At 35.4% G+C, this 13,850-nt stretch overlaps 1 protein-coding gene across 3 annotated transcripts in view; it reads left to right on the forward strand.

Annotated features, from left to right (window-relative positions):
* Nucleotides 1-3,641: 3,641 nt before the first annotated feature.
* LOC128986545 (ATP-binding cassette sub-family G member 1-like) overlaps nucleotides 3,642-13,850 on the forward strand; it is a 45,046-nt gene continuing 34,837 nt past the window's right edge. Inside the window, exon 1 of one of the 3 annotated variants that reach the window (XM_054406967.1) lies at nucleotides 3,642-3,713. Coding sequence is in view for 2 of the 3 variants with exons in the window: in XM_054406965.1 (XP_054262940.1) it covers nucleotides 10,850-10,887 (38 nt within the window). In the remaining variant the exon portion in view is untranslated. Of the gene's footprint in view, nucleotides 3,714-9,681; nucleotides 9,779-10,835; nucleotides 10,888-13,850 lie in introns of those variants that run through there. The other 2 variants (XM_054406966.1, XM_054406965.1) reach the window with 2 other exon arrangements.

The raw sequence follows: 13,850 nt of genomic DNA on the forward strand, positions 1-13,850 counted from the left end.
CCCTAAAAGTGGCAACACTGCGCCTCACGCTCACGCTCACGGTTCACGTTACACTAAAAAAAAATTGACATGACAACATGGAGGAAGTGTAAGGCAAAATTATTATACATACAGTAGCAGGCCCTAGGCGCCAGCCAGCGGTGAGATTCAAAGATTATCCTGTAGATGTCCAATGCAGTTGTCTGCTTGCAATATTGAGCGGTTCAATCATATTAATCATAGAGGCTATAGGGCATTTGTTTTATATATGATATTAATCAGATAATTTTGGGAAATCTATCTACGAGTTGATGGTTTTCAATAGGCTCGGATATTATCCAAAATCACTATGTTACACAAGCATTTTTGAAATTGTCTCGTCATTTATTCAATTATACAAAAAATAAAAATATATGGGTGTAACATCGTCAATGGTAACAAATAAACAACCCAGTCACCTATAACCTACACTTTAACTTACCCTACTTAACCTAACCTACCTTCAAAGGACAGTCATGAATCCTCATAAAGCCCGGCCTGGCTTGCCCATAATGCATTTTCTCTTAAGAAAACGATTCATGAAATCATACAGCATGTTTAGTTAGGTTTTGTTAGTCTAGAACAGTTTATAGCAAATTTCCCCTATAGGGAATAAGCTATTACCGTAGTACTCATGGTAAGACCTGGACCCAGGACCAATTTTCTTTTTCGTTTTGAGGTCCCTAGATACCAAAAACACCATCCGTTCAAATTCATATATATATTTATATGTGTCCGTTAGCGCAATAACTCGATCAAAAATCATCATATTTTGATGAAATTTGGTACAAACGTGTAAACCTACGTTTATTCGAACGAGTTCGCGAACCAGCATGATCGGACTATGGGAACGGTTTTATCGGTTTATGTGGGGTTTTATGGGGGAAAAATAGGTTTTTCCCATTTTTCCCCTAAAAACTTAAAATTTAGCATTTTCTTTCCCAACCATTTTGTAGAGCTTAAAAAAAATTATTTAGTATATTGAAGCGTTATTATGCACCTAATGGTTACGGAGAAAATTCCAAAAAACTGTAAATTTAAAATTCCCATGTTATTCTTATGGAGAAGTAAACTGTTGTACAGTAGTTTGCTTGTTTACGATAATATTTTGATCAAATTTGGGAAATGCATTATTAATTTTGGGGGTATTGAATAGTTTTGATATGTTAGCTTTTTGTTTACAAATTTGAACTGATCAACAAACATTTGGATTAGGATTTTAATAGGTTTTAAAAACTAAGAGAAATATGTAGGGAGTTTAAAAAATTTTTCTGACTCAATGTTTACACTTTTATTTGAGTTTTAATTTAATTTACAAACTAAATTTCAATTATACCTAATTTTATTCTGTCCAGAGGTAACTAATACCTAATACTTATTTTCTCTATAATCTACTTCACATTCGCTTTTTTACATTTATTTACAGAAACCTCCTTAGAAGTTGTGTTTTTTAAACACTGCTTTAATTTCACTATGGAGAGTATCACAAAACTAAGCTGCACAAAATTCACTTTTGTTTTAAATCAATTAAATATCTGTAATGTTTCTTTACTCAATATCTTAATGATGTTGTAAATTAATACAAATACGTGCACGTTTTGAACTATGGAACGAGTTAAAATAATAACTGTTATGTATTATGTTGTTAAACTATATTTAAATTGATGAAATTTGTTCCCTGATTAACAATAATAGTGGTTGGCTTTGTAACAAAAGGTAATACAAGTTTTCCATTAGTTTATTTTTGCTTATTAATTTGATATGTACCTACACACTGATCTGCATGTAAAGATTGAACTTTAAAAAAAAAACTCAGTAGTATAGGGTAAAACATATAAATTATATGTGAAATCAATATAAACGGTGTTTTGCTTTACTACAGTGCCTATGTTGACCATTTTACCATTTACCATCGAAGTCTTCGCCGCAGTCCTTGGAGACCGGGGAATTGTCAAATCTTTTCATCTTTCTTCTTGCTTTCTTCTTAGTGTTGTAGTGTGGGTGAATGTATGATTTGTTGTGCTTGATGCGATTATTTTCCCTTCTTTACTTTATATGTACGTGTTTCAACGAAATAAATGTTTAAGTAAGCTTATAATTTGAAAATTTAATCGTAAGGGGACATTATTTCCATATGCATCAGCGCATCATTTGTAGATAGCCTTATAAGTTAGCTTAGCCTTAAAGACAGATATTTTTTCAAACTAAGAGTTTCTATGTTCCTGAGACCAAAGGGGAATGTGTAACTATTATAAACAACAGGTTTAAAGATCACAGTTTTCGCTCCAGTGTCATCTCCGTTGCAAAGCACGGTACAGCAGCTAGTACTTAATAATTTGTCCATATCAAATATAGTTACATATCAGAAGCTATATACTTTTTACCTCATTTGACAAACAGAGAACCTAGAAATTCGTATGTATTACACTTTGAGCCAACAACACCACATAGAAGCTTGTATTATAAGCTGAATGTGAATGCCAATGCAAGATTAAGATTAGGGTGGAATAGAATGAGAAGATCTGCGTAGTTTTGTTTCCGACTGCGATAGTGCGATAAGCTTTAAGCTAAGGTCATTTACTAAAAGCCCACTTTTGAAGGCCAGCTGGGCCCAGTTTCGAACCGCTATAAGCACGGAACGTCATTTGTTTGTTTATGTTAAGGATGTATACCGGGTCTTTTCTATTATAGTATCCGTGGTACAGACTATAGAGTTACTATATGCCAACTATTTTGAAATGACATTTTGCATAAGCTATTGCATTTTCTCATGATCTAACCAAACCGTCAACCTTTTTATTTAGACAAGAACTTAACCACTACGCTTTCCAGCAGTGTGGTTTGAGTACGAGGAGACATAACGAACTTAAGAGTCCTTAATCTGGAGGCTAGCGGCCATCTTGGAAAATTTCAAACAGCTGCTGAAGAACAATTTACTCGTATCATTCAAAAATAGTTTTCAAACACCAAATTGATTCTAATTTAAATATCTAGTATACTGTGGCATTAGAAATGTTCTTTGTAGTTTTAAATTGTTCTCCAGGGGAGTCCATGGAAGCTAACTGCTGTGTTGGATTTACCCACCTTCAAACGGCCACTGAAGAGTTATTTGACCATCTCAAAACATTTGTTTAAACACCAGAGTGATATTAATTTAAATATCTAGTATAGGTACTGTGAAATTTGAAATTTTCTTTGTACAGTTCTTTAATTGTTACACGGACTAAAACGTCTAGGCTCCAAGGACTCTTACTGTGTGCCCGGGTCTCCAAAAGTTAACCTACATATTATGCACTAGCCATTTCTATACACATCAGGATTAAAGGCCCAATAATTAGGGGCAGCTGGGCCCAGTTTCTAACCATGCAAAAGCTATTGAATTTTCTCACGATCGAAACAGCAACATTTTTATCATCAGACGAGAACTGTAATGACTCAGTTACCCAGGCGTGGTTTGTGAACAAAAATACATTTATAACGTGAAGTTTGTGCGTGACTTCAAAGTTGCTTAAAAGGCCCCCTCCCCCATAAACTTGAAGTAGCGGGGGAGGCCATTCAAAAGCTCTCGCCTTCTCCCTCTATCGGGCGGATGACGGTACTTCGACCGACTTCGACTACCCAACCGACAGTCCTTGTTGTGCTGTGAGAGTGGCAATACTGCGTCTTACGTCTTGTGAGGTTATGTTATAGTACTGGTACGTAACAGCTGTTGTATTGTTGACACATCGTTGTTAAATAGTATTGATGCTTGGTTATAGTTAATTGTTAATTTGGGTAGTAATTATTAAACTCGTGTGTTAATTATTGAGAACAATATATTTTGTATAAGACCCCTTTTAATTGTTAAATAATTATTTAAACACACTCTTTTGTTGATAAAATACACAGAATTGTTGATAGCTACGTGCTACTACTGCAACCACTATCACATTAGTTTCATAAAATGTTTTATAATGGAATATTTCTTTTTAGTATAACGTGATGCAAAGAAGATCGTGTTTGGAATAATTTTGCTAATTACATTATGTCAAACAACTCATAATTAGAAAAAAATACATTATAAATTAGCCAATTGGATGAGAGCATCCATTCAAAAAGTAGTACTTTGACCATAGACCACGTCTAATTAAGTTTCATTTTTGATTTTTGTTAAGTTTCTAACTAGACTTTATAGCATCTCCTAGGAAATATTTCAATAGAAATATTTGCGGAAACTTGCGGTTTGGTGTATCAACTGTCGACCTGATTCTGATTCGGATCTTTTTACAGCTAAAGTGGAAGGCTGGCTTCTTTTTCCCCCTCTAGTCTGATGGTTTCCTTGACGCTTCCTTTGAGTGAAACAATTGAACATGGTTTTGTGCTTTGAGCACAAAATCCCTGAATGTTTTTTTTTATTACAAAACCCTTTTGTTGCTAACAATCTGTTAAATGTAGACTATGACGTGACCATATGGTTTAGAAAGTTTTTGTGCGATTTGACAATGACGCTTTGACGTCGAAACGCGCGTAATCCTATTTTTGGACTTTCATGGATCACTTGGTGATCAAGGTAATGTGACCTTATATATATATATTATCATCAGTGATTCAGACAAACAACATACATCATGAAGTGTTAAATGTGTTCGTTATCATTTAAATGTATTTTCCCAAATTCCAGCTAAACTAAAAGTTTCTAAAACTTTTTGTAATAACATAACATGGATAAAGGGGTGGAAACCATTGTAGGCTACAGTAACTGCAGTACTGTATAACTATATATTTTCAATAGACTACGAGTCGTTTTTGTGTATAATTCTAAATTTATGTGTAAAAGCTATAGTTACTATAATATTATATAGTAGTTTATGTCAGTGGTTATTGAAAAAATACTACTTGCTTTATACACCACAGTAATCAGCAAATACAGAGAAACTCGGTAATTCGTGATGAAAATTGTGAGGAGAATTCTTTATGCAAAAGTGTTATCAAATGTAGATTATTTGATTTTAAATCAATCAAGAATAAAATAATGTTAGATAGGCTTTAAATAATTCATTCTACTAAACTTCATAATATATCCTGAGCAAATCACTTGATCTTTGAAAGTCTGCTAGATCCTTACCGGAACAGAATCCTACGAACCGGTCTTGCGTCGTGCTCTGTACGCAACCCAGCTGATTGTAGTAACTCCACCTTGAACGTCCTTAAATGGAAGTCATTGTCATGTGGAATTTTTTTTAATTTTTGTCACTTGGCATCATAATAAAGTTTGGTATTTTCCCGTATTTTAAAAGTATTTATGAGCTAGGTATAATCAGCTATTGTAGTGATTAGAACACGGGAATTTTGTTTTTAAGGTGTCAGTTTATATTCCTGTAGTTACCAAATCGTTTTAGCTATGTGACTAATTAATTATTCTTACCTTGTGGTTCGTAGGCATCATGCCGTAGGTTTAACTACTGTATCAAATGAAAATGACATGTGTCTCAGTTAGGAGAGGTTTCTCTGAATTAGAGAACCTCCTTCGCTAAAAAGCTGTACTAGTGATTAATTTGGTAAAGGGTTTTAAGAACTATCATAGTGCAATGAAAATGAAAACTTTTTTGAATCCCCTAGCTTTAAAATTATGAAGTATATTTTGTTCCATCTTAGAGAAATATTAGATCGTGTGATGAAGAGTGGTTCGTTGTGTAAAGCTCAGTTGCTGGTCTCAGGCACGAGAAACAGATTTTGCAATTCAGTCATATCAGAAGCAACAGTTAGCAATTGTGGTAGTCGACTTCTTAAAGATCTTAAAGATCTTTGCAAGGCAATTTCATATGAGTGATAATAATTTTCAATGAATGTGTAGTCTGTCTTTTAATCAACAGCAGCCATCGCTCATATTGCTCGTTCATTCCGTTATCAGTAGGGCCTAGGTCTACAATTTCTATTGTATATTTCTTCCGTGTTTAGTCAAATCTATTAATGAACCTAAAACCATGACCTAAAAAATTGTAGACAATTTCACTTTATCCAGTCCCATAAAGAGTCAGTGTTTAAGTGGATTTATTTAGAAAGTTTCTTCAAGTTTTTTTTTATCTCTGGGTCTGGCATATGTTAACATGTTTCGTAATATGTGGTTAAAGTTTTGATTTTTATCTGGTACGAAAATCTACATGTAAAACACATGTGCCGTCAAATTCACCCTAAACTATGTTTTTCTCCATGCGTACATTTTGATCGACAACAATGCGTTGCCTGGCATTCAACACATGCTCCAGCTGCTTCCAAATCATGTTTGTAATACAATTTGCAACATGCCAAATCATGCTTCAGATTTACAGTAAAAAGAGAATTATACTTTCAGTATCGAAAGTCAATAACATGAGCCTTAATATCACACATGGTCGTATGGGTGATAGTCCATGCAGCCTCGAGGGACAGTGGCAATCAGCTGTGATTATTCACGCCCAGCTGTTGACAAAGCCAGTGTTGCCAACGTACATAGGTTAAAATCCCACTTGAGGCAATTGTGGCCAATCAAGCATTACACGTCAAAGTACCGCTGCTAACTTGGCCAGCAAAGTCCCTCTTCACATCTGACGACTGCTAGAGCTTAATGTGTTGTGAAAGAAAAGGATCGTAATTCTTACATACGATGAGTGACATCGGAATCGGAGTGATTTAGTATTATAACTTAAAATCCCTTAGATTTGTTTTGGTCAATATTTGCTTATGGGAACAGCTCGACAATATTATTAACAAGTCAGTTTCTGTTTAAATAACAACAATATTTTTCGCAATTCTGTTTACTTTTGCCTCAGTAGTAAACAGAATTGCGAAAAATATTTAGTAGTATCACTTCAACACTTAATGGCCACGTAGCTGGACGTATTTTAATCCAAATATGAATTGATGATCGATATGCGATGGGTGTGATAGAAGCCCTAGGTGTAAATACCATATATGCATGTTTTCTGCTGACTTAGATCAGCTGTTTTCTTAGCTAAGATTAGCTCAACAGATGGGTCTAGTTTTGAACCGTTAATAGCTTAATACGTTTTCCTGGATCGAACCGGTGACCTTGTTATTTTTTAGGTAACACTCAGCTATATAACAATGGGTAGGTACCAATTTTAGTAAATGATCCGTCAGAAAAGTAATGTGTTCATCAGTGCGATTCCATGGACTACCAACAATATAATGTTTATGTGCTTTCCTGATCTTTTGCTGGTAATTGGTAAAGTGAACAACACAATATTTAGAAGTTTACGTAATACCTTATTAGGCAATGCCATAAAATATTTTATAACTTGTTAATGATAGGCTACTATCGCCCATTACACTTGTAATCCTAAAGTCTGTGGTATAATCATCAACCATACAATGTTTGTAACGAGCAATCACATTTTTGAAGCCTTCGGTATAATGACAAGGTAAGGATCAACTCATCCTGGTGAGATTTTGGTGTGTCATTGTTAACCAGTTTACCAACAATACTCAACTCTTAGCAAACTTGGTGAACAAACCTCTAATCGTAAATTTATCTTATTTTTTGGGGAAAACTTGTTCATTCCAAGAAAGGTCAAAATAGAGGAGATACTTCAACACACCAAAATAGGTTATTATCAAAATTATTTAATTTAGTATTTAATTATTTAATTTTGTAAAATTCGTTTAAATTTTGAATAACAAGAATATACACGAAAACAATAGAATATCATTTACTTAGAATACTTAAAGTATTCTCTCAAGCTAGTATTATACTCTAAAGCCTGTACTAGTATTTAATGCCCGGTAGGTTGATGTGAGTTTGCTGATGTAGACTAAAATATGTTTCCCTGATTGTTGTTTTAGAGATCGACGGATCGTAGGAAATGTGTTTGCAGTGTATTAGTGATTCTTTCGCAACCACCAAAAGCCAAGCAATGTTAATTTTGTTGTTATATATTTTTTTCCTACAGTTACCTAACAATGTACATGTTCTCTCACTGATTTGAGAAAGCAAAGTGGCCAATTCGCTCATCAGTGAAACAATGTTAACATTGTCTCACTCTAATTACTTTGTCTCACTCCATATTTGCAACGTGAAGGCACGAAATAGTGAGCGCGTAACATGCAGACAACGTTGTATGCGCGCGAAATACGTTGGCAGCACTGGCTGTAAATCAGCTGGTCAGCTGTTGTACTGTTGTATTTGTCACTTCACATTAAATGTTATATTAAAAGTTCACTTCTGTGTAAAAATGTGTTACGTTTCTTCACCAATTTATTTGTTTTATGGTAACTGTAGGAAATAGTTATTTGTGCAACTAGTGAGAAAAGTGAGCAATTGACTCACTCGAGAGAAATCCTTACTCACGAGCCGTAGGCGAGTGAGGAATGGTTTCTCGAGTGAGGAAATTGTACTTTGAACTCGAGTTGCACATTATACTTTTCCTACAGTTACCATAAAACAAAAACATTTGTGAAGAAACATGAAGAAACATAACCTATTTTTACACAGAAGTGAACTTTTAATATAACATTTAATGTGAAGTGACAAATACAACAGTACAACAGCTGACCAGCTGATTTACAGCCAGTGCTGCCAACGTATTTCGCGCGCATACGACGTTGCCTGCATGTTACGCGCTCACTATTTCGTGCCTTCACGTTGCAAATCTGGAGTGAGACAAAGTAATTAGAGTGAGACAATGTTAACATTGTCTCACTGGTGAGCGAATTGGCCACTTTGCTTTCTCAAATCAGTGAGAGAACATGTACATTGTTAGGTAACTGTAGGAAAAATATAATGTGCACCTCGAGTGCAAAGTACAATTGCCTCACTCGAGAAACCTTTCCTCACTCGCCTACGTCTCGTGAGTAAGGATTTCTCTCGAGTGAGTCAATTGCTCACTTTTCTCACTAGTTGCACAAATAACTATAGATTAGGCCTAAGTTATATAACAAGAATAATAAATAGTAAACAATAAAATATATTTTCGTCCACCATACAGTAACATAATATAATACTCTGTCAGCTGATCCTTAAGGGTAACAGGCTCGCAAATTCTTAATCTATCTAAATATCTATATACTTAAATACAATAAAAAATATTCTCTGTTACATCCCTCTTCCTGCCGTCCTACTTAACCGATTTTCGTGATTGAGTTGTCATTTTAAAGCTTATGATCCAGTACACCTGCGAATGGTAACGGGAAAGGTAATTCTTAAGGGCTTCACCCATTTGCGTTTCAATTATTTCTAGAGTTCACTTTCAAAGATGCAGTGTTGCTGACCAACATTTTTTTTTAAGTTTAAATATGAATTAAGTGTTGAACCATATTAAAATTCGCAATTCGCACACAGTTTATCCTCATTTGTTCGTTATTGTCAAAACCGGAGTAATAAATGGTCAAAACATCACGTTACTTTACTCAACTAATTTAACAAGGTATTTCCCATGTTTGACGTTATTTATAAGAACAAGTAAATATGATATGTCATCCAGTAGTAATAGAAGTGGATATCGAACATATTGACAAGAGTTTAAGATATCGGTAGTCTAATAAGACGAGTGGCATCTACTTATACTACTTCTGTCAATCAATGCTCTAGGTCAGATGTTGGAGTACTCTTTGTCTCGATTTCAACCTAAATTTACCCCTCTTGACAATTAATTTGTTTAAAATGCCTGGGAGTTAGTAGCTGTTTTCAGTGTTTGTTTGTATTTGTGCTTCGGGGAGTGACGTTTAAGTTTCTTATTGTGTATACTGAACTGACTAAAAGCGTCAACATTTCAATGGATGAAAGGTTAGTAGAAAGTGTTGCACTTGTTATTCCTGATATACAGGAATTTTACTGAATATTACAGGAATAGTAGTAGTTTGCATAACAAGAGTAGAAAGTGAGTCATTACATATTTGAGACTATGTTTAAAGTGCGAGATTTATCGAGCAGAGAGTGATTTCACAGTAGTGTAGCAAAAATAGTTTTCATAATTTAGGAATATTTTCTAACTGAGCCACTTCATGTACATATCCAATCATGTATTTCGCGAGGAAACATTTTGTTATTTTCTAATATAATTTTACTCGGTACAAACGGGATTAAACATATAAATAGCTTTAATATGATTCAGGACTTGAGGGAATTTGTCACCTTAGGTAGGTCAAATAAAATACATTTGCTTGTTTATCATACATGTTTATATTTCCAAATATTAATCATGTATTACTCCCTAATGAATTCGTCATCCATGTGGAACAGCTGAAAAATATGGGATGTTTCTGATCTTAGTAAAATCTTGTATTTCGAGTGCGTTTCAACGGTTACTACCCTATTTATTTAGTGTTATTTCACCAACTTAAAGTCTATTTTCGCTTAATACAACGATATATTTTAAAACTGGTCCTTTGGAGCTGGACCTAAAGAGTGAAGCGAACTCTGTAATGGCCCTTGAAGTAAAACATAACCATTTAGTCGACATCAAGAAACTCAAACGTGACCGGGAATGAAATAATTTGTTAAGTGATTTTCAATTATTTATGAATGAGTGTATGCCCTTCCAGTTACAATAAGCTATTCGTAGTTTAAATTCATTTAATGTCAATTTATTGGGTGAGTCTATAAAAAGTTTGTGTAAGATTTGTAACAACAACAATTAATTTGTAGTAATTAAGAGACCAGCCCACAACATTTTGTATTAGTTTTTACTGCATTAGTTTACTTGTATTAGATACTGTTAGTAAGAATGGAATTTTTAGATAAGTAAAAACAAGGCTGCCGGTCGTTTGTGATAATCACTACGTAATACTCAAAGTCCGGGTCTCAATATCTCATATAGTTATTGTTTTGGTGCGCGTTCAAGAAGTTTGGATCAGAATGTTAAACTTATTTAAGCACTTTGCTGAAATAACCAGGTAATTATAGTGGATTTTCTCAGTTTGTTGTTTAAATTAAGTATACAAGAGTTCATGTGCACGCAATATAGGTTAATTAAGGTTTCAATGTCAAAGTTGAGCAATAACTATCGTAGAATTGTGATGAACTATTTTTTAGACTGCAAGAAGAGATGCGAATTGGTTATAAGGTACCTATGTATCATATTGAATGTAACCAGCTGTTGTTGCAAGTTAATAAAGTAACAGTTTCTTATATTGCATTGTATGTATTGTTAAAACTATAATCTGTTATTTATAGTAGACTATTAGAGCGACGGTTAGTGATTTTAAATACTAGGTGGCGTTTGCAGAGGCATCCACAAAATTGAGCGGAGTCATCAAGAGTTTATATTATATTGTTTTGGTCATACTACAGTAATACCAGTTGTTTTTAAAGCATGCGTTGCGGGTCTAAAGTAGCATTTTTACTATTTAGGAAGTAAAAATAGTTTGTATCCCCTATGGAGTAAAAATCAGCTGTTGTCAACTCAGTTGTAAATTTCTATATTGTAAACGATTGCATGTATCGAAATATGTATCGATTCGTGCTTCGTAGTTATTTTAACCTACAGTCTACAGTCTCTCCCCATAGCCTTTTAGCATTGCAGATACATTAATCCATTCCCACACTCAACACGCTCACCTTTACTAATTCCTTCACCACCCCCAACGTCGTGGACCTGTTTCCTTCTCTTCCCATAGCATTTTAGGATTGCAGATACATTAATGTAATTGCCAAAGATAGTTCCCACACTCTGCACTGCAAGCCTTACTACTTCATTCACCATTTCCTACGTCAGAGACTTGTTTCCTTCCCTTCTCATAGCATTTTTGGATTAAAGATACATAATCTAATAGATACATAATAAGATGCACAATCTAACTACCACAGACGGTTTTCACACTATGCTCATACTTTACTACTTTCTAAGCCATTTCCTTCATCGTGGACCTGTTTTCACCACTTTCCATAGCAATTTAGTATTTTAGATACGTTAATCTAATTGCCACAAACATTCCCCACACTCCGCACTGCTAGCCTTTACTACTTCTTTCACCATTTTCTATGTCGTGGGGATGCTTCCATCCCTTCTCATAGCATTTCAGCATTGCAGATACGTTAATCTAACTGCTACAAACGGTTTCCAGTTCCCACACTCCACACTGCTCACCTTACTACTTCCTTCACCACTTCCTACGTCACGGACCTGTTTACCTCCCTTCCCATAGCATTTTAGGATTGCAGATACCTTGATCCAATGGTCATAAACAGTTCCCACACTCCGGACAGCTTGCCTTGACTACTTCCTTCACCACTTCCTACATCGTGGACCTGTTTCCCTCCCTTCCCATGGCATTTTATGATTGCAGATACCTCAATCTAATCGTCATGACCAGTTCCCACACTCCGGACAGCTCGCCTTGACTACTTTCTTCATCACTTCCTACGTCGCGGACCCGTTTTCCTCCCTACCCATAGCACCATAGGATTGTAAATACCTTAATCTAATGGTCATAAACAGTTCCCACTCTCCAGACTACTCGTATTTACTACTTCCTTCACCACTTCCTACGTCGTGGACCCGTTTACCTCCCTTCCCATAGCATTTTATGATTGCAGATACCTTAATCTAATCGTCATAAACAGTTCCAACACTCCGGACTGCTCGCCTTTACTACTTCCTTCGCTACTTCTTACGCCACAACCTTGTTTACCTCCCTTCCCATAGCATCATAGGATTGCAAATGCCCTAATCTAATGGTCATAAACAGTTCCCACACTCTGGACTGCTCGCATTTACTACTTCCTTTGCCACTTCCTACGTCACGGACCTGTTTACCTTCCTTCCCATAGCATTTTATGATTGCAGATAACTTAATCTAATGGTCATAAACAGTTCCCACACTCCAGACTGCTCACCTTTCGTACTTCCTTCACCACTTCCTACGTCGCGGACCCGTTTTCCTCCCTTCCCATAGAATTTTAGGAATGCAGATACCTAAATCTAATTGTCATAAACAGTTTCCACACTCTAGACTGCTCACCTTTAGTACTTCCTTTAGCACTTCCTACGTCACGGACCTCAAGCTAGTGTCGTCATTTGATTATATTTATGATTCATACCGTTTCTGTTCTAATATCTGTGGAATAATGCTATCAGCTATTTCTTCATCTGCTGCATTCAAAAGTCAACAGCTGATCATATGTCTTTGTTTATGTGTCAAATACTGCTTCCATAAGGATTACATTGAAACTTTGAGACCCAGTGGGGCGGATTCCTGAGAGTTATTTTTAACGCCATATAGATGTTGGCACTCACCGATATGGTATTTTTCACCATCCAAAATTTGAAAACGATTGATTCAGCCGTCTAGGAGGAGTTTGCGTATAACGAAATGCATAAAAGTCGACGTATAAGAGCTTCGCTCGCTTCGCTCGCTCCGCTCAATAACTTTTAGTTGGTGGCCAAAATATTACATAGTGTTTTTTATTGAATTGCAGACTAGTTACAGCCCAATAAATATTTATTTAGGTTTAAAATCACACCCTTAACCTGTAAAACATCACAAAATATCTCAGCAAAGATTTAATTGGTTATTCAAAGTTAACATTGTATAATAGTGGGTGATGCCAGCGGTTTTGCAGCAGCATTTCAAGGGGTCCTGATTAAAATCGCAGACCTATTCCCGTTGCGAATCACGGGCAGAGCGATTCCTATAATTTACAATAGGGTGTTACAATAGATCTACATCGTAGATTAAATACGTCCATAGTCAGATTTGCTCGTGGCGGTTATCCCTTTTGGCTGATAATTTGATCATTGAACTGATGACCTAAACATCTGTTTGGCCTTCAAAATTAAATGTTAATCTATTTCAAGTTCCAAATAATTTGATTTTAAAATCAATGTGTGGAGACAAGACCACAACCGCCCACGCCT

The sequence above is a fragment of the Macrosteles quadrilineatus genome, unplaced genomic scaffold, assembly GCF_028750875.1.
Source record: "Macrosteles quadrilineatus isolate MER2022 unplaced genomic scaffold, UCM_ALF_1.0 Scaffold_2__2_contigs__length_208266976, whole genome shotgun sequence".
Lineage (NCBI taxonomy): Eukaryota > Metazoa > Arthropoda > Insecta > Hemiptera > Cicadellidae > Macrosteles > Macrosteles quadrilineatus.